Source organism: Anopheles funestus, chromosome 2RL (genome assembly GCF_943734845.2).
Source record: "Anopheles funestus chromosome 2RL, idAnoFuneDA-416_04, whole genome shotgun sequence".
Lineage (NCBI taxonomy): Eukaryota > Metazoa > Arthropoda > Insecta > Diptera > Culicidae > Anopheles > Anopheles funestus.
Window position 1 is genome coordinate 9,740,611 of NC_064598.1, and position 21,330 is coordinate 9,761,940.

The 21,330-nt window shown below is 44.4% G+C and overlaps 4 protein-coding genes across 7 annotated transcripts; 2 read left to right on the forward strand and 2 right to left on the reverse strand.

The window, feature by feature from the left end:
* The first annotated feature begins 205 nt into the window (after positions 1-205).
* Positions 206-3,991, forward strand: LOC125764681 (squamous cell carcinoma antigen recognized by T-cells 3). 2 transcript variants are annotated; one of them, XM_049429177.1, is made up of 6 exons: positions 206-440; positions 520-728; positions 801-1,142; positions 1,207-2,042; positions 2,140-3,319; positions 3,397-3,991. In XM_049429177.1, exons 1-6 carry the CDS (start codon positions 405-407, stop codon positions 3,524-3,526), a joined length of 2,733 nt encoding a protein of 910 aa, XP_049285134.1. In that variant the 5' UTR covers positions 206-404; the 3' UTR covers positions 3,527-3,991. The 2 variants fall into 2 exon arrangements, with proteins under 2 accessions (XP_049285134.1, XP_049285135.1); XM_049429178.1 differs by having other exon boundaries at positions 213-434.
* A 29-nt stretch (positions 3,992-4,020) lies between these two features.
* LOC125764724 (something about silencing protein 10) lies at positions 4,021-5,586 on the reverse strand. The gene has a single exon (XM_049429279.1). It carries the CDS (start codon positions 5,483-5,485, stop codon positions 4,028-4,030), a length of 1,458 nt encoding a protein of 485 aa, XP_049285236.1. The 5' UTR covers positions 5,486-5,586; the 3' UTR covers positions 4,021-4,027.
* Positions 5,587-5,835: 249 nt separating this feature from the next.
* LOC125764671 (RRP12-like protein) lies at positions 5,836-10,835 on the forward strand. Its single transcript, XM_049429133.1, has 8 exons — positions 5,836-6,362; positions 6,439-8,706; positions 8,796-8,955; positions 9,028-9,300; positions 9,373-9,653; positions 9,722-9,876; positions 9,938-10,472; positions 10,553-10,835. The coding sequence occupies exons 1-8, from the start codon at positions 5,959-5,961 to the stop codon at positions 10,662-10,664; spliced, it is 4,188 nt and encodes a 1,395-aa protein (XP_049285090.1). The 5' UTR covers positions 5,836-5,958; the 3' UTR covers positions 10,665-10,835.
* LOC125764747 (transport and Golgi organization protein 2) lies at positions 10,744-20,921 on the reverse strand. 3 transcript variants are annotated; one of them, XM_049429321.1, is made up of 3 exons: positions 20,062-20,921; positions 11,154-12,306; positions 10,744-11,074 (listed from the first exon to the last, which is right to left on the reverse strand). In XM_049429321.1, the coding sequence occupies exons 2-3, from the start codon at positions 11,801-11,803 to the stop codon at positions 10,852-10,854; spliced, it is 873 nt and encodes a 290-aa protein (XP_049285278.1). In that variant the 5' UTR covers positions 11,804-12,306; positions 20,062-20,921; the 3' UTR covers positions 10,744-10,851. The 3 variants fall into 3 exon arrangements, with proteins under 3 accessions (XP_049285278.1, XP_049285275.1, XP_049285276.1); XM_049429318.1 differs by lacking the exon at positions 20,062-20,921 and adding an exon at positions 12,594-13,012; XM_049429319.1 differs by lacking the exon at positions 20,062-20,921 and adding an exon at positions 12,386-12,528.
* Positions 20,922-21,330: the final 409 nt, after the last annotated feature.

Genomic DNA, 21,330 nt, shown 5'->3' on the forward strand with positions numbered 1-21,330 from the left:
CGGATGATCGGATTCGGCTGTACCATATGAATGTTAAAACATGATTATATGGAAGTGCTTTCTATCGAAGGATGTTTTGTTTGATTTTAAAATTTTCCACTTATCAGTGCTCAAACAAAATAATAAAAATGAAAAATTCCCGCATTATATTTATTAAATCGAAAAATTATTGCCATCGAGCCAGTGTTGTGCCTTATAATTTATAATCCTCACGAATCTTTACCAACCTATACGTGTAAACGCTGCTTCGAAGCGAATGCTTGACGGCAAAAACAAATTAACATCCAAACGTCAAATGTTGTTGACGATCATTTTGTAAGGTTATTAAGCGGAGCCAAACTTACGCAAATTCGTAAATTACTGGGTGTGAAGTAGTTGAAACTCCAAACAAAACAGTCCCAACAATGTCGGACGTTGAAATGATGGATGAAAAGGTACAGGTACAGTTGTGTGTTGAATGCGGAGATCAATCGTTTATGAGGATTGCATTGACCCGGTTTCTTTTCTTTCCGCATACAGGACGCGCTGGATGAAAGTGCCGAAAAGACAGACACAGAAGATGACGAATCCTCGGAAGGAACCAATACGGAGGATGAAGACACCGAGGATGATGAAAATGATGAATCTATTGAGTCGAAACACATTAAAGAGTACATCGAGATACTAACCAAAATAGCTGGCGACAAGTACAACTATGACAACTATGCTGAACTGCTGGAAGTGGCGCAGTACGTAATAGGATATCTTTGATGGAAGCGCTGGAACCGTTAACTAACTCAGTTTTTTTGTATGTGTTTCAGCCAAATGAACGATCTGGAAAAGATTCGCCAAAGTGCAGAAATATTTTCCGCGATGTACCCACTGTCGCCCGAGATATGGCTAAAGTGGCTTAAAATTGAATCTTCCCTTGCGACAACGGACGAGCAGGTGGAAAAAGTTGAAAAGCTTTTCCAACGCGCACTCAACGATTATTATTCGGCCGAAGTAGCATTAGAGTTCGCCGAACTGGCTATGAAAACCAGCAGTAAGGACATTTCGCTCCGAATTTGGAAAACATTAATACCTACGTACGGGTTGCACACAGTGAAGGGAAGATCTATCTTCGAAGCCTATCGAGAGGATACGCTGACAAAAAATGGAGAGTAAGTCGTCATTAGTTTTCATTAGTTGGAAGATACATTTTTTTAACTTACAATGTATTAACAGTTCTCCAGCCAGCTTCAATCTATTGGCCCGGATTTATGAGCAAGAGTTGAAAATACCTTTGCGCAACATGGAAGATTCGTACATCGAGTACAAGCTGTTGTGTGAGAAATATAAAGATGTGATTACGGATTTAGACGAGGAAAAATTTGAACGACGGTACAAGCAAGCCAAGGACGCCCTACAACGAATGCTATCTCACGAAAATGCGCTGGCAGCACTGGGGTCACACTGTCACCAGGAACGGGCCGATCTCTACCGGAAGTATATCGCTGAATGTCAGGCAGTGCTAGATGATGATGAGGTACAAATTCTCTACGAGCGCATGGTCACCGAATGCTGTCTGGATGGGACGGTTTGGTACGATTACGTGCGTTACCTTCATCGGTGCCCTCCCGATCCGGAAGAAAATTCAGCATCACCCGTCTTTCGACAAACCGAACTCGAGCTAGTGAATCGTGCTTTGCGCAACTGTACTTGGAGTGCGGAGTTATACGTGGAGAAGATGCGCATAGTCGAGCGGCAGGCGAAACCTTCTTCCAAAATGACCATCCTGAAGATAATGGAGGATGTGGCGTCGGCGGGTCTTCAAACGCCCGAAGCATCGGTGAAGGTGTGGCTGGAATACTTAACGTATTTACGCCGAGTGACCGATTTTACGAGCGAAAAGGAGCGGGACATATTGCGCGCTAACTTTGACCTTGCGTGGAATCAGTTGGGTCGGACATGGGGAGTGTTGGCCGATCCACAGTGCAAGATATTACAATTTTGGGGCAGGCTCGAATATGAAGCGCTAGGAGAACCGAGCAAGGGACGCGACCTGTGGTACAGTGTAATGGGTAAGAGCTGGAAGTGTATTACAATACTTAAACATTATTATTCAAACAAAAACTTCATTTCTCTTCAATCGTTTTTCTTTAACCATTCTGTTTACAGATAGTGCCGACAATTCTACGCGCGTAGGACTCTGGATAGAGTTTATCGAACTGGAAGCAAAGCGTGGAGCAGATGCTGTGCGAAAACTGTACCGAAAGTCAATCAACTGCGCCGGATTAGATGATCCGGAAACGTTAGCGGCCGCTTGGTTGCGTTTTGAACGGTGTAACGGTACATTGGATCAGTTGATAACCTGCCAGGAACTGTGCAATGCTACCATTGAGAAGTACTACAAAACATTATCCAAAAATGGACCACCTAACCGAGTGGCAAAGGGAAAACGCACAGAGACCGGTGGGACAAGCGCAAACAAAGAAACGGAACCATCGACTACAAAGCGGCATACATCGTCCGTTGACGGCCCAAGTGGATCACCGGGGAAGAAAAAATTGAAACGCACCCATGATCAAATGTCGGACAGTACAGGTGAGCGGCAGGTAGAGTTCAAAACCCCAGCCATTCCAGTTGCGAACAATTCCAAACATCATGAGAACAAACACGATCCGGCAAATCATCCCAAAATGGACGATGATAACGATTACGTTTCAAAAGGTGATCAAAATCGTCAGGTGTTCATTAGCAATCTCAGCTTTGAAGTGACGGAACCCGACATTAGAGCGATCTTTCCCGAGTTAACCATCGATTCAATAGAGCTTGTTGCGTCCAGTTCCGGAAAGAGTCGCGGTTTCGGCTATATGCAGCTTGCCAGCGCCGAGGAAGTGCCCAAAGCGCTCGGTTTCGATCGGCGTCCTCTGAACGGTCGTCCAGTGTTTATTTCCAATGTGGCACGTGATAAGGCAACTCGGCAGCATCAGTTCAAATATTCGTCGTCTTTCGAACCGAACAAACTGTTCATCAAAGGGTTGCCGTTTAATTTGGGCCGGAACGAGCTGGAGAAGTTGTTTGAACCGTTCGGTCCCATCCGGGACATACGAATTGTTTGCTACAGAAGCGGCAAATCGAAGGGACTAGCCTACCTGGAGTACGAAACGGAGTCGGCCGCCAAGAAGGCCGTGCTGAAGATGGATCAACACGTGATCGATGGGTTCACGATTACGGTTGCCATTTCGTCACCGCCACCGAAGAAAAATCCAACTGCAACTGAACCAAACCTTGCCGTGGGAGATAGCGGCAGTTCAAGCTTTAGCCTCGGTTCCGGAAAGAAACAACTGGCCAAAGGGTGAGCAACGATAATTTCTTTATGATCGACTATTGAACGAACTGATCGAGATCTTTTCTCTTCTTCTAATCTTTTAGGGATGTGAAGCAAAAGTTATCGCCCATGATTCCGACCGCCGTCTTGAAAAAGAACGCAGCTTCTACAGTGACCGCCTCCGAAGATAAACCAAAATCTAACGATGATTTTCGGAAACTTTTGCTGAAGTAATAGACCAGTGGGCCAGTGTTGCGCGTCCCTTTGGCAATTCAAGTTTGATTACTTATGATTCTACATAAGTACTATGTAACAATATTCCCTCCGTGCTTACTTTCAATTTACTTCCAAATATTTGTTTCTCTATTCCGTTTCTAATATTTATATTGATCTCCATTTTCTGCTTGGATCTGGCCATGTCTTCGCGACGTGCTCGACCCTGAGCAGGCCAAGAAGAAGACGAAGGAGAGATTTTCTGCAAATCATCCCACAACTTTGTCCTACAACTGATCATTAGTAATTGTAATTGCTCTTCCTATTCTTTCGCATCCTCATCGCAACTCATTCTCATTAATAACAATACCCACATAACAACTGCTTTTTCTTTTTTGCATTGATAAGTTTTCTATTTTCATCGCTGTAAAACACGCTCCTGATAGGTTGCGTGCATTTGAAAATAAAGTTGCTTGTAAACACCAAGATTCAATTACGATCGGGCGCGAGCTCGTGCCAAACTTACTTAAGCTTAATTCCTCTCTTAACATATGGTTTGATGTTTGTTTCACCCGTGTATCGCTTCGTTTCCGTGCGAACCGTTCGTACGGCACCCTTGCGACGGATCATTGCCTTGCGGAATTTCAGCTTATTCTTCACACGAATGTTACGCTGATCCTTGCGCTTGCGTGCCGATAGACCCTTGTTTTTAGCCATCTGGTAGGTGATCTTGCGTTTTTCGTCAGCATCCATCTCTTCCATGTCGTCCAGTTGTTCCTGCTCATCGTCTTCTTCTTCCTCCGAGTGCTCCCTGACTGCATCCAATCTGAATCGTTTTGCAGCATATACCTCGGGGTCACTTTCGTCAATCTTTTCATCGTCCTGCTCTTCCTCCGATTGGGAACTCATGTGCTCCAACTGATCAAGTACTCGCAACCGTTGACTCTTCTTCGTTGTGAATGTTCCATTCCCGATTTCATCATGGAATCTGATTTCCATTCCTTCCGCCTGTGCCTCCAGCAGTGCTTCCACTTGTGCTTTAGCAGTTTGCTCGTACTTTTGCTCCATTTCTTGCACTAACCGTTTTAACTGCAGCAAGCGTTTCACCAGCGGATGATTACGGATATCAACTCTTTGTGACTTTAGCAGTACGTAGAAGCTGATATTGCTACAATAAAGCATGTGAAGCTCGTATCGTTTGGTCAACAACTGCCCTAAGGGATGCGACAGTTGATTGTGTTGTTTAAGCAACTCCAAAAAGGGTTCCAGTACATTTGCACATTCGCTCAACTTGGCAGAACACTCTTTTACCAACCCATCGAACTCTGGCGACTCTTTGCGAAACAGCTCCCGCCGCTGACTGTCGCTCAGATCCGATAAATCTCCCTTGATCACTATTTCTTCTTTGCTGGTAAAGGCCGCCTTCTTGCCTTTCTGTTTACCCTTCTTCGGTTTTTCCTCTGAAGGTTCCAAATCGTCTCCCAGATCCTCTTCATCACCCGACCATAAATCGTCAAGCGCAAAGTCTTCATCGGTCATGCCTTTAATGAGGCGTTTCTGCATCTCCATTGCTTCCTCTTCTTCCAGTCGGGCCAATTCCTCTTCCTGTGCCGTGAGCGTATCGTAGTCCCGGTCTTTGTAGCCAGTCCCATAGTAAGCGCCAGCTTTCGAGCCCCAGGCATAGCGATCGGGAAGGTCATCCTCGTCGTTTCTATCATCGATATCACTGTCGTGTTCAAATTTACGAATTTCGTCGAAATCCGGCTCCTCGTCCTCGTCCTCGTCCTCTTCATCGTAATCATCCTCATCATCGAACCCTAGCACCGCTTGGCGTGGCATTTCGTCGTCCTCATCGTAATCGTTGCGACGCCGCTGTCGGACATTTTTCAACAGTTCCTTTTCTCCTTCACTATACTCATCTTCCGATGCTGAAGGCTCGTAGTCGCTCCCCACATCGCCGAATTTTATTTTGTCCGGCATTTTTGCGAAAGGTAAACTGTTTAGCCACAGAGAAACACTACTTTTGCAACCAAAACACGTGTGTACCGGTGGGGAATTTTGACAATGTTGTTTGTTGTGATTTTAGCGAAGTCAATGCCACACCAAAAGAAGGGGCTCTATATTTCGTTGTTACAAATTATTATTGTACAAACAGCAAGGAAATCTCTTTATCACATATTCAGGATGAAGCATAATTGTACAATGTTTGGCTTAAAAATAGAACTACAGTAACATAAATGAAATTTCTTTATGTTTTTTGTTGAAACTGTTGTTTGCCCAAGTAGGAAAATTGGTTCACCACAAACTCACCTCAAAACAACTGCTGTCACCAAACGGTTCTGACAGCTTGCCTGTTTTCTTTGCATGCAGTCAAAACTCGTGCACGTGCATTGCTCGTTTCTTTGTGTTTTGCATTAAAATAAGAAAGTTTGAGCTTATCACTATCGACAAAAATGAGTAAATTTCGCTCAAAGCTAAAGAGGAAAGATGGATCAAAGCGATGGAAGAAAGGAGGTGCTTCTTCGTCCAATCCTCAAGAAAGCAAACATCGCAATAAGGCAAAAAGCCGGTTCTTCCAAGCAAATCTCAGCCTTGCTCCACCGGGTGAGCAAACCGACCAGAAAAGCAAATTAACACTGGATGCTGTGCTAAAACATGAAGCCATTCAGTCATACGGTAGTGGAGGTTCGGGCAGAACCAAACCACCGACAGTGCACGATATTGCGACCAGCATGAAATCATTTAGCATGAAAGATGGCGACGATGAAATGATGTCCGATTCACAGGTGGGAACGTTCAAAACCTTCCAAACATTCGCCTCGAACTGGAGTGCTTGTTCAAACATGAGCTTCAAGAAGTATGTATTACAGTTATGCGGCTGATAGGTTCATGAACTAGCAAAGCTATGTTTCATCTATGAACTTTACTTTCAGACTTCTGACCAGCTTCCGTGCAGATTCTCAACTGCAAAAAGATATGCTTGCAATACTGGCAGCGCTTACAGAGGTCATCAAGGAGCAGTCGGGTACCCAGAGTAGTACAGAATACTTTCTCGCCCTGATGGAGACGATTGAAGCGGCCAAAGAGGATAACGACATCAATGCGGCCGTTTCACTACTAGCAATGGGTATTAAGTCCGTACCGCAGGCCGTCCTGCGTCACAAGTTCTCCGACACGGCACAAACACTGCTAGCTCTACTGGAAAGATATACCGAAACGGAGAACCATGCCATGGTCCGTAATCTGATCGGTTGCGTATCGGTATTGTTACGGGCGCAAGCGTACGACCAGTGGAAGATGTCTTCAACACTGAAATTTTTCGACGCCATACTAGCGTTCACCACACACACCAAACCGAAACTACGTAAAGCTGCTCACCATGCTGTGGTCGCCGTGATTCATGGCAGCTGTTTTATGCTGCCACCCAAGCAAAGCCTTGATGAGGCAAAAGAACAAGCCGATAGTGACCGTCCCGAACAATCACAGAAAGCGACCCACGTCAAGCATCACCCTGCGGGAGGTCGTGTGGCACGGTTCTGTGTCGGGCAATTTAAGCCGGAAAATATTGCGAATAACCAAACGATCATTCTGCATATACTTGGACTGCTGCATAATGCGCTGCCCGGATTCAACAAAGAGGACATCAAGATGGTATCGGAGAGTCTACTGTCGATCATGACTGCCACGAACGTCCTGATTCGTACGAATTGCTTCCAAACCTTCCACTCACTGTTTACGTCAAAGACGGAAAATCTCACTCCCGTGTTGGCCGGAAAGCTACTGTCCGCGCTGTACGATTACCGTCCGGATCGGTCTGATTCGCGTCAGATCATCGCATGGTTGACGGTGCTTAAAGAAGGCCATGTGTTTCTGGCCAAGTACGATCTCGTTCTGTGCAGCACTGCTCTACCCAAGTTCGTACAGGTGTGTGCCCAAGATTTCTGGTCCTCGGAAAATTTGGACGTGGTATCGGCCGCCTCCAATGCCCTAAAGGACGTTCTGTACGAGTGCGTTCAGCCGTGCTGTGTCGATGCAGTAGAAGTAGAAAAACATCGTGCTTCACTGGAGAAGGTACTGAAGTACGTAATAGACGTGCTCTGTACAGCTCCGTTTGGCCATGCGTCCAAGCAAGTGTTGATCATTTTAGCCGTAGCGTTTGATACCGCCGGACAATACTTTGGTGAAACGCTGGCACCAGCCTTGACTACGCTCGGCACGCGCTACGATCCTCAGTCCTCGACTCGCATCCAAATCGAGCATGCCGTCCTGCAAGCCGTCGGTTCCATGGACACCAGCCTGGTATTGCGGTGTATTCCACTCGCAGGAGAGGATGGAAAGATTGATCTTGATCATACATGGATGCTGCCATTATTGCGCGAAGGTCTACAGAACTCGAGCTTTGAACTGTTCAACAACGTCATTTTGAAACTCGCCTACCAATGCTATATGCTGTGGCAAAAGTTCAAGGAAACGGACAATAAACATCAGGCGCACATCTTTGAATTGTTGTGCTGTCAACTTTGGGGTCTGTTTCCCGGATTCTGTCGCAAGCCGAGGGATGTGTCCAACTTCCGCTTGATTGCGAAAACACTCGGTATGGTGCTGAACGAAAATCCCGACCTACGGTCCCCTATATTGGATGGGTTGAAGGAGCTGATTACACACCTCGAAACACCCACCGATCGAGCAGAAATAGGAAAGTATGCGAAAAATTTCCTGCCCCGTTTGTTTAACATCTACACCACGAAACCAAACGGCAGTTATGAGAATGAAGTACGCCAAGCCGCATTCCAAACGATACAAGCATACCTTTCCATCACACCGGAACCAGTACTGAACGAAATGTTCAACGTGGCATTGCAGCAGCTGCAAGAAAAGGCACCCGGAACATTTATTTACGACACACTATTCGACATTGTGGAGCAACTGGCCCTCTACCAAACGGAGGAGAAGCTGAGCGAGATTTATAAAAAGTACATTACGGTTATACTAAAACAGGATAAGAAACAGGAAACGGTCGCCAAAACGAACGCTAACATACGTCGGCAGATGAAGAAAGCGTTCAAGTTGTTGCACGAAATTTTGGCCTCAGAAAACGAAGGCTGTGTGGCGTTTGTAGACGCAAAGATGGGCAATATCGAAAAGCTGCTCCTGGGTACGATGCACTTGACGTACGACGGCATACAGGCGCCACGTTTAGCGTAGGTTTTGAGTAGTTGTGTGACAAAGCTATTGGAGCTCTTGATACATTGATCGTTTGAAACATTATTCTGTTTGTTTTTTTTTGCAGATGTTTGAAACAGATATTGGAAAAAAAGTCACCGGTGATATTGAATGGCAAATTGGTGACGCGTACAATCTCCGAAGCGGTCGCCACGTACCATATGGAGCTTATAAAGAAGGAAAACATTGGTACGGAATTGCTGGAGAAGATCGGTGAACTGTTCGATGTGAGTTGTCATTGCAATGTTTGGAAAAGTAGGTTGCCTTATGTTGTCCTAAATGATTGTTTAATCTTACAGAATGAAGAAAAAATCAACGAATTTATCGAGCTCATTATTGCTGGCTTTATGGGCGACAGTCAGTTGATCACCAACACGATTTGTGTGCTGCGCACTGTGCTGGAAAACTTTACCGGATCGTTGTCGATCGATTCGCTTAAATTCATGCTCGACCAGGTGCTTACCTTCCTGTTGGGCAAATCACGAACCGAGGTCGATGCTGCGTTGCATTTCTTGTTCACTTACACCAAAATTCTTCCGGTTCCACTTGTGACCAACTATCTTCCCTTGATCGTAAGTATTCCTGCGTCGTTTAAAGCAATAAGAAAACAGTTTAAAAGAATTTTTCAATTTTCTTCACGAAAGGTAAACTCTCTCTCGCTGATGGTTAAGGACACGAAGCGTCATTGCCGGTTGCTGATGGGCTATATTTGGAAGAAGTTGTGTAAGCGGTTTGGTGCACAAGAAGTTATAAAGCTTGTACCAGGCAACGACGAGGAAACGCATAAGCGTCTGAAGAAGATCCGAAAGGATCTTGCTCGGGCGAAACGCAATAAACAGGATCGTGAAGGCAAGCAGGACGCCGATGCGGAGGACGACGACAATGAACCTGATTTCGCAAGTGGACTGCAGACGAAGAGCTTAACGTAAGTGATTGGCGGCAGGTAGAAAGTTTATTTTAAACTATTAATTTATCACATTTGCTACCAAACAGGATTGATGATATCCTCGCGGATTCAGATTCGGATTCCGGTGTGGAAGATGAAAGGAAGAGTCGCGCAAAGAAGAAGGGTGTGGATACGTATATTAAGGAGTCGGAAGATAACATAGTTGATTTGGCGGATTTGGATGCGATCGGAAAGATTACAAGTACGTGCATGTGGTTTAGCATTTTTCGTCCTATTTTTAATATGAACCTGTTTGCTTTCAGCCAATGCCCCGATGGAAGAGAAGGATCAGTCACGTGCCGGTCCCAGCAAACAGCGAAAGGATGCAAACCGTGGCTTCAAAACGGCCTCCGATGGTCGGCTCATCATCACGGATATTGAAGATTATTCCGATTCGGATGAGGATCCGGACGAGGCTGTTGGGTATGAGGATAAAGCCAAAAAGCGTATCTATGACGAGGAAGACAGCGATGACAGTCAGGCCGAAAATGACTGTGAACCGAACGCAGAAGATGACGGACCTTCGTCACGGAAGCGTAAGGCTATCGATGCGCTCAGTGCTCGGTCGGGCATGACGGGCACGTCGAGCCGATATGTGGCCGGCGGCAAGGGTATCCATCGTCCGACGGCTGCGTCCGTCAAGTCTGGTTACAGCAGTAAGACGAACCGGACGGCCAAATCGAACGCTTCGACCGGTGCCGAATATCGTACTAAGAAAGCATCCGGAGATATGCTACGAAAGGGCAAGCATGAACCATACGCTTATGTTCCGCTCAGCCGTAATTCTCTCAATCGAAGGTAAGTAATGTCTAACCGGTGGTTTTTTATAGCACCACATTCAACTAATCATTTTAATCACCGCTTCTCTTTCGGTACAGGAAACGATCGAAAAATGCCGGACAATTTAAGAGCATTGTAAAGGGTGCGAGGAAAGGAGCAGCTGCCGGATCTAAAAAACGTCTTCTAAAAGCTGGCACGAAACGAAAGTAGTTTGAAACAATCGGAAAATATGACCAGCAAAAAACATATTCGGAGAATTATGCGAAGGAAAAGAGCAAAACTGAATAACTTTGCTTTTCGTCGTCAGAAAGTTGTTTATAATTTGAAATAGAAGTTAAAATAATTGTTCGTATCCATAAAAAAAGAATATTGTTCTAGCTATTACCTATTGGCGTCTTTAGGAGAATTCTCGCTCAATTCTCGTGGTTATCCATTCACCTGTTTGGGGATCTGTTCCGATCAGCGTTTCCTCGATGAACTCCATGTGATTACTTTGATCGACAAGGATCACGGTACGCGTTCGACTGCCGTAGCTTCCATTGGGCATGCGCACGTTAATGCTAGAAAGAAATTCCGCATGCTGTCCAGCACGCCTCGTCAATTCTGCGTCCGGGAAGTGACTGAAAGGTAAAGTAATCCGGGACAAAATTGGAAGGGTTTCATCAATAACGTCAGTACCATAACGCTCCATTCACTTACCGCACATCGTTCTTTAGCAGTCCCATTAGCTCGTCCACGAAGGCATCTTTATCCGCGAAGGAAACATTACGTCTAGCGACGATCTCGGCAAACTGTTCCCTTCCACGGCAAACTTTCTGTAGCGGTTTTTCAAGCGTGCTGTTACCAAATCCTAACGCTTGGCCTGTTTTGCATGCTGTAATGCTGTGTGGAGCATTGCTCGTGTGTAGAACGGTTCCTCTGGTTGGTTGGTTTGAACCCTCCGGACGAACACCATTTGCCGCATCCAACTCGATCGAGACAAAATTGAACGCACCGAAGTTATCCTGCGCTAGCAACTGTTCGCTGTACGCCCGGCCGGTTAGCTCTCCCGATAGGAAATTAGCCACGATCGGTCCACGACCATTGCTGACGTTGGCTTTATTTTCACCGGTAACGTTTAGCAGAGCACCCAGCTTAATGCGCCCTTCGGGATGGTTCCCGATCGCTAGCCACGTACCACCTTCGCGACCCGGTTCCATATCGCGGCCACCAATGATACGGACGTTTTCATCCCACGGTGCAGCTGCCTTGGCCGGACGGGAATAGAATTCGTCGCGGTTAGATGCTAACACTAGCCGATACCGTCCCGGCACAGAACCATCATCCACGTAAACGAACAGAATGCACATTGTGCAGGATTTTCACTATTGTTGTCTTGTTGCGAAACGAACTCACTCACTACGTTCCGATCGAACGTTGCTGTGGTGCACACCCGGTACGCTATCACTTTCGAATGGGGGCACCGTCTGCACGGAACGCTCTCTGTTGGCTACTTTGTTTGCAATTAAAAGCGAAACCTGCTCTCCCCGCTTGAATGTTTTTGTTTTCGTGTTGGAACCGTTCGGTGCTGTGCGTTTCTTTTTCTGCGACCGTTTCGCTACGTTCGTGGCTGATTCACACCACACAGACACACACACAGTGGACTCTCTTTTGGGCGATAATCCAATCACTATGATAAGCTTCCTTGGATGGCCTTCCTTCAAACGGTCCAAGCTTGCGGTCGCACTGTGATATCACTTCGATACCGTTTAATGTTTTCTCTTTTCCAACATTTGAAACCGTTGTTCTGGTGTGTGGTGTGTCAAAGGTCACACCATCCGTCCGGTTGTTCGTTAGCGATTATCAAGGTTTGCTGTGGAAGATAAAGAAGAAAAAGCTAATTCAACAACCAAGGAACCACAGATAGAGCTGATAGATATTTGTGTACGAACGTGCGCACTGACGCATCCAATACGCTTATGTTTTTTTTATTTGGAGTGTCGATCAGGCGCGATTTGTTAGCGCGAAGTCACCGAGGGAACGTCACCGTTCGGCGGTATAGATAATAATGCAACGACAAGAACCACTTTGTCTTACGCCCTGAAGGCAAACAACATCCGGTGTTTAAAAAAAACCCAACTGCTGATAAGCGATACCTACCTGAAGGCACAGCGATCGTGCACCCAATCCTGCCTTCGATTGTTGGCGTACGAACAGATGATTTTTTGGCTATGCTGTGCTTCAGCTGCTCTGCTTCAACTGGCGCTGAGCACACTGAGGATGGTGGTACCTACTATTTAGTGAAGTAAAGTTACACGGTTACCGTGCTGTGTATAGTGGGTATCGCGATAATAAGTAAATTTACAACCACGCCAGATTCACGCTCACGCGCTGTTCACCTGGTGAGCCCCCGATGCTCAGCTAGAGTTAGTAGCCTACTTTGGCGAGCTTGGTAAACATTCGAAAGCTATGGGGAACGGTGAGCAACGCTTCGGCGAGCTACAGTGTTGGACGAAAGTTATGCGACGGTGGATTTTAATTTAGGTGAGAATGGATTTATTTTGTTTTTATGAAAATAGTTTTACAACCAAAGGTAAATTTCGCTACTTCTTCGCTATAGAAAGTTTAATATAAATATCATCCATTTGCCTTATGCGCCATTTTTACAATATAATGGCAACGAACGCTCTAGTTCATGCGCCATCTTGCTTAATGTTGATCATGTAAATGTGTGTAATACACGATAAAAAAGAAGAATAAAAAGATGCTGGTGATAATACGTGCTATAATATCTACTCCATCCTTAATTGTTCAAAATTTCTTCAAATCGCTTATATTCTCTTCTTACGCTATAAAATAACTTCTCGCTGAATTCTTCTTGGAAAAAAGGTTTACTAGGTCATCTACTTATTTGATCGCTCTGCATTAGTACGCCTACAATCGATACTCCCATGTCAATGTCCCATACTATGGACGGGTAGAAGCAACACTTGTATCTAAGCTTATGGAACAAAAGGAACAGACACACAAACTATAAATACGTCCGCCCCATCCTAGGCTGACCATGATTCACGGGGCTCAATCGGGCTAGATTGTCTATGATTGCAATTCGTGCCTTCCATCATCCAAACGCCGGGGGTTTTGTGAATGGGTTGAACGAACGATAAATGGCCGCATCGCAGGAGACCGCCAGATCGTTCGTTCACCCCATTCACCGAAAGCCGATGGTTTGGTGGAGTGGATTCGTTGAGCGTATCGGGTTCCCAGCTCGCCCTCGGCACAAATCCACCTTGGCCAGGTTTCATGACCCTCTTTACTAACTCCGGCAAACTAAGCACCGAATGAACCGATAGCACGGCCTGCAAACGGTGCGACATCACGATCATCATCTTATCATCATGCCGTTAGTCTGCCAAAAAAATTTTTATAGCAAAAGGTTATTGACAGATACTAAGGCGAGAGCTGATAGACGTTATCTCCTGCAATTTTGTGTGATATCATGAAAAAAAAAACAAGATTTGGTTGAAACTACGCAAAAATCAATGCAAACAGTGTGGGTTATGATTAGAAGAAGAAAAAAAAAAAGATAATGAAAGATGAATGGCCGATAACTGACTAATGGAGTACTATTCGCTGACGTCATTGTCGAGTGTACTAGCAAAAAAAAAAAATACTTGTCCAATTCAACCTCACATTTGGAATGTGGAAATGTGTCGTAATAACAATTTCTTGTAGTAAAACGACTTTTTTCTAATTTGATACCTTGATCAAGGAGTTAGCTGGTTAGAGATTGGATTAAGTCATTTCTAGCGTCCCCATACCGAGCGCATTTAACGGAATTCCTACACGTCGGAATGGCATTCAGATGGATTATCTTATTAGCAGTCCGATTACGATAGTAAACAGCCAATCGATCACGACTGTGTCGTAGGTAATGTTTGTGTACCTTTTTGCTAGGTAGGATTAGGTTTGAAGAGAAAAATCCGCTCTCCGTCGAATTAAGCTTGAAAGGAAGCCATCCGTCTCTAATTAACTGAAGCACCAAAACGTTGCTATGCCGACCGGTGTGTGAAACCGCCGTAAACAAACGCGAAACATTTTGAGCAGCAGCAGCAGCAGCAGTTCATATACGTCGAGCCACCACGTGTTCGCTTCTCCAGCTTCGCTTTTAGCTGCACTTGCGATCCATGCTGAGCAGGATCGAAGATGACAGATCGTTATGGCAAACGCGATCCCCGCTTTTCCTCTCGCCTTCTTCTCCCGCACCAAAACCCCTCCCTTGCCTCCTAAAATCGACGACGACCTTGAACAAGTTTAATGGCACAGAAAGCTCGTCCGCCGCCGTGCTTAGGCGACATCAAATACCGGCACAGAAATCGCTCCGACACCGCAGCAAAACTGCCTACCTCTCCCAGCCCTTCCCCTCCCCCCACCCATATAAGCCCTGCCGACTGCAGCCGCTAGGCGCACATCTTGAAACGGCGGCGTGTAAATGTCACCAGAAAATGCTCGATGCTCGTGGTGGTTCTGCTGCTGCTGCCGCCTTCCTCGGGGGCCAGTGGAGAAACATTAGAAATGCAAATCGGAATTGGATAAAGGTGGCACCTCTAACTTGCGCTTCAGCTTTCATGCCGAAAGCGATGAGATTACGCGATGCGGCATACGGGGCCGTATGCTTTGATTAGCTGGCGTGAGAAACAGACGTATCGATCGATCGGTTTTTGTCGATCCCCGGGCAGAACGGGAACGGGAAAGAAGCGTGTGGCACGTTGATGCACCAGGAAGCCAGTGATGGAACGTGTGTGTGTGTTGTTGTTGTGCTGGTGCTTTGCTCTTCATCTCATCGCAGCACGCCGCAGGATGGACGGAGGTGCTCTTTTGTTGTTGTTTTGCTTCTGCATAATTGAAGGGGAAAAAAAGACGTCGAACAGGTTGGAGTCTGCCGGTGTGAGTGATACGTGCGCTTACTTTGAATGAACTGTCATCCTGTTGCGCATGAGAATCGGTTTCCAGTTTCGATTTAGTGGGTCAGTTCTCAAACATTCTTTATGGTGGTTTTTGTGGCATATCATTTGTTTCTTCTTGAATGCGTGTGTTTTTAATGTAATTTTAATGTAATAAGCATTTATATTACAAAAATGCTGAAATTAACGAGCGCCTTTTTTATAGCATGTATAACGCGTTGGACAAGCAGATGCTATAAATAGAAGCTGATTGGAAATTCGTCTAAATAATTTAATAAATTAACTTAAAATTATCTACTAAGCCAGACGAATAAATAATTCCCAACAGCATTCAAGACATTTAGTTTTACCAGGCCAGGCCGTTCAATATGAATAAAAAAAGTAAATAATAATAAATTTCCTCTTCTTCGGCAAGCAGCGCTGCAATCTTCTTCTATTATAAATTATACTTACTGTTTGATTTACTACTATTACTGTTATAACTTTAACGACTTAAGCTCGATTGAATATACATTTTCCTCAGTATGCATTTCATCCTACCGTATTGATATATCCCAGGCATTTACTATTATTAATAGTAATAATATTTTTTCGCTCTATTTAGTAATAATGATCTTCTGGGTCAGTTCGGATTTATAAAGAATTTCATTCAAATTATTAACATTTTTTAACCACTTTACAATAAAAAGCGTAAAATTGAACTCAACCCCTTATGTGGTTCAATACTAAAAACCCGATGGAGCCGCATGGTAGTCCGTACGGGAAACACATGTCCCACGGGTAGACATTAACAAGCGCCCAATCAAATCATGCTGAAGTTAACGGATTTCATACAATGCCATGATTCAGCCCCGTGCACGTTTCAAAGCACCAACGGGAAGGTTCAAAAATCCAAAGTGGATACGGATAGGTACTAATGCTCCAATGAGCGCCTGCGCTACATTATACGCGCTTGCGGTGATTTAACCTTTTGTGCCTTCTAAACAATGCCGCCGTTGCGGTCAATCTTAATCAGTTCGATTGATGCCGGCAATTTTGTGACCGGAGTTTAGCAAAACACATGGACAGATGGTAGATGAACTGCCTCTTTTCTCCCAGGTTTTTTTTGGCCATTGGATTCCTCCATTACCAAGCCGGTAAGGTGAATGACCGAGAATAGCTGTATGGAGGCGTGTCTCCTGGGCTTGCTAACTGACATAAGATCGTTTCCTTTCCTGCAGATGGCAATTTTCTAGCACTCTAGTTGTGACTTATTTTTCGGCACGGATTTGCTCAATCAGCCATGTGTGTTAGGGGATATCGTATGGTTTTGTTTATTTTTTATTTCATTTACTCTTCCTTTTTCTCTCTCGAGGCAACAATTTTAACCCCTGACTCAACCTGAAAAGTAGTTTCGCTTAATGGCGCAGATCCTTTTTATGCCCGGCCATTGCATATGGCAAATAAAAGTGTGTGTGTGTGTGTGTGTATGTGTGAGTTGTTTTTTTTGGTAATTTTCTATTATGTGATGCCGCAAACAGAAATAGGGAGGTTGATTTTCAAACAAGACATCTGGAAATTTGGCAACCACCTGGCACTGTTGGTAACGGCAAAGGGTCAACGATCTTGAAACACGATCAAATCCTTCTATTTTTTCTGCATACTTTAGGCAATGTTTTTTTTTACAACACATCTCCACAACTCCAATGACAAAGGACAATACAAATTTATTTAATGATATTTTTTATACACTTCATATTTTTTTTTTGTTCGTATACCAAGTGTGAGTTCAATGTATGAGAATTATTTTAAATTCTCTTTTTCACGATTACGTCCCGTGCCGCTCCGTACCTGGTAAGTGTTGTGTGAACTAAGCGTGGAATCCTTGCCAAATCGTCGCTGGCCGTCGACATGTTTTTGGCCCTTCCTTGCTGAGTTCAACATCCAGGTCCAAGGTCAACCGGATTTTTTGGCAAGGGTTCAGCTTGTATTACCATCATCATCATCATCGTCATCACAACGATTCACGATTATAGCTGGTATGGTGTAAAAAGACCAAATGAAAAATTGTGTAAGAACACTCGGAAGAAAAAAAAAACGATGAGAATAGGCAACGCCAAAAACCCATTTCAATAGTAGCATGTTACCGTACGGATGAGTTTTTTTTCTCTCTCTTTCTCTCTATCAACTTTAGCTTAAAACTCATTTCAATACTCAGGCACGATCCTCTCGCAAAAAGGTAATCCGCGGATCCTTTTTGAACGATAATCATCCAAACGGAGGGTTGAACGAAATGTCCCCCCCTCCGGCCACGGGCAGAGGATCCGGCCATGTCGATTACACAACAAAACCGTTTGAAGATATGTGGTCAAACCAGATCCTCGGGTAAAAACCGAAACTAGACGGGTAATAAATTCTGGATGCATAAATGGTTACATTACTCGTTCCCCTTCACGCTTGGGGCATCGTTGCATAATATTGACCGTGGACCGTGGGCAGGGGCTGGTGTAACGATTTGAATCAGATCTGCCACATTGGTTTTTGCGTCAGAGGCAAGATTTGTGCGCAACGCTTTTAACTTGTCATGCGAGTCTTAATTGTCCTAGAGTTATCGGTGTTTTTTTTCTTCGGTGTTGATCATACTTTTATTGTGATTTCGATATGTTATCACAAACGGTTTTTTTCTTGCTGATTAAGTGTATATACCCATCCATTCTCTTTCTTCGTAATATAAAATTGTAGCTCCAAAGAAAGTGGTCAATAAAATGTAGTCTAATTTGTTTAATCATTTTAGTAATTTTAATAATTAGAATAATAATTTAATAACTAGTATTTGTATGCTTTTAAAAGTGCAACGATGCACTTTTGCTCTTTAAATTATTACGAAAATGACCTTTACCTTTGAGCTCCTGAATGTAAAGGTGTGCTTCAAGATGATGGCCACAGAGTGTTTTGCTAAGTTGAAAGAATAAAATAGACACAAACGTCACTTTTGTTTTAGTAAAAAGCGACGTTACTCCTGCTGTAATTATCCTGCCTAATGAAAAAAAAAATAAATATAAAAAATGAAGTACAAAAAACGCGACTCAGGCTTACGATTGCATAGCCGTGATAAAGCGCATTGCCCATGCGGCTTGGTTACAACCATGCGCCGGAAAATGACGCCAGTTGCATATCCGTACGTACCCTGTCCGCCCATGTCCGCACACCACAACCCACAAATGTGAACGCTCAATCACAAACGCCAAACTAATGGCAATGACCTAGCCGCTGGCCAACTGGATGACTAAAGTGCCTGGGGCCGCGAGTAGCTGTGAGTAGGCGACCGAACAGCAACTAGCGGGTTCTACGATTACCACCACCGAGGGACACCCTTCCTCCCCCCCCCCCCCCTCCCTTCCACCCTTCGATTCGATCGCTTAATGGGAAGCAAAGGGCAATGTACTGGGGTGTCATACATTGTCCGGCCCCATTGTATGTGTGTCAAGTGCGATCCGCTAAAACCACCGGGGGTTGGCCCGGGTTCTATTGATGAATGTTGTCCCAAGCAATAAACTACACAATCACTTGCACTTGAAAATGTTCTTTTTCTAAATGCATTTTTTCATGCTGATAAAGCAAAGTGTGAGCCACTATGGGGAAGGGGAGGAGCCAGGTTTGAGGGTGGGGGACACATTTTTGTACACGTGCGTTTTTTTTCGTGTTGAGTTCTAGACTGTGCGGTTTTCGAACGTTGGCAGGAAGTTAACTGTGAATTCGGGGTGTCATATTGTTGGTCACTGGTTAAGGTAGACTAAATTTTCAAGGTCGGCATGTGGCATGATCCGATGGTCGTGTCATCGAAACGTCTGGCCGTCAGTTGGGTCTTTATTATGACTAACGCCTGCACAACAGTAAAAAGAGCTTTTGAACGTTAAAATAAATTTAAATTTTAAAATTATTTAAATTTTTAATAATAAAATCTATCTCAAACAGTTTCATTTCTGCTTACTCCATTTTATTTTTTCCGTTTTTGTATGCATTTTTTTCTTTTTTTAATTAAAAATCATTTGAGCACCATTTTTATACGCTTTTAAAGTAAATTTGCAACTATAAGTGCCATTTTTGAAGAGTTGAAATGTGTGAAAGGTTGATTCATAAATCCTTTGGTTGCAAAATCAACTTGATCTCAAAAGCTCCTTCAGCTTCTGGCGCCATTTGTTTCACACACACACACAAAACACAAAACACAAAACAAAAACACACCATTCTAGTGAAGAATAGCTTTCAAGTGGTGCTAGCACTAGCAAATGTTTGCTCTTTGCTGCCCGCGGTCAATGCTCTCGGTCCGCGTTGTGACAAAATCCGATGGCGGAAACTATCAAACTCGACGAATGCATCCGTACCTTTGTGGCCTTTGCCTTACTTGCGTCGCGCATTGCACCGCCCGTTGCATCAAACGCAGGCGTAAAAGTGTGGCATCATTTCATCATTTTCTAGCACTGCAAATGATCTAAGCCGACCGCGCCGACCGATGACCAATCCCCTTTTCTCCGCGATCCGCGTGTGTGAGTAGAATGTAAAGTGTTCTTTAAGAGCGGTACAAATGAACACCAACCAACGCACACACCAACTGATACGGTGGCATTTGTGGCAATCATTTTCAACATTTACCTAGTTCTCGGACACCTCGTTGGTGCACCTACCTGGGGAATGGGAGGGAAGTTTCCCGCTCACTCACTCACTCGCGCCCGGAATTGCGAACCGCGCGCGCACCGCGTGAATGCACTCTCGCCCGACACGTGACACGCTAACCTTGAGAGCAGCAACGAGCACCAGCGTTCTGCGACGGATGTCATATACGTAATGCCCCCGTAATGCCGGCATACACGTACACGATCGGGAACGCGTACGCGCGGCTTAGATGGCGCGTTAGATTGGCGCGGATGGTGCCGAAGTAGTGCCGGGACCGGTTTGGAACGCGGGAGTGAAAAGTCCAGGTTTAAACAGCCGGGCCGGGTGTTTGTGGCTGTTTGCATTTCCTTGTTAGATAGGGAGCTGCATTCACTACTAATTGGTTCGCATTTGTGGCGATCGGTGGTCGGGACCACCGTGGCCCGAGTCGGCAGGCAGGCAGACAAGAGAACACGGTTCCTGATGGCTTTCATCTTTTTTTTGTTCTGCTCAAACCGCAACAACAGTAGTGATTCGGGAAGGGGGTTTTTGTCAGTGTTCTTGAGAAGTGCATTGGTCTTTTGCTTTGGAGCGAGAGGAAGTTTGTCATAGATTGGACAAAACATCAGGTGGTACGTAGAAGCTTTTTTTGTGCACAAATGCACAGCGGTGTTTTGGAGCTTTGAAGTTAAGCTCGGTTCATACCAAGCAACGGTAATGAGCGATGGAACTATACGGATGCAGAGGTCGTCACATTGTGCCAAGATTTGAGTTGATTGATAGATATGTTTATTTCCATGAATGAAAAAGAAAAAAAACATTTCTTGTAAATTTGAATTCTTTTAAATTGATATTCCTGTGCTAGACGGGACATTCCAGACATTCGTTTCTCTTTATATTTTTGGAAAAAATTAAGATTAACGACCAAAAGTAAATAGGTGTTGCTAGTGTAGGATCATAGGAGTTTCATGAAGAATTGCAATATTAAAGTTTGTATGGCTGAAAATTTTGTCTTGTTTAACTCATTAAGGTTCGCTCATTGAGATTCGTTGAATTTCCTACATTGTCTCAATACAATAAATTTTTTTTTTAAATGTTTTTTTCTTCCTCATTTTGGTTTAAGTTTAACGTTCCTATACCGTTGCAATTGATCAGAATTTCTTAGGAGAATATTCTTGAGTGTTTGAGAATTCAAGAATTTGAATTGTTATTATCTCCAGATATAGATCCACGTTTTTGGATGAGTAATTACAACATATTTGGAGCTTTCTTATATTACCAAAATAGTATATGCATTCTTT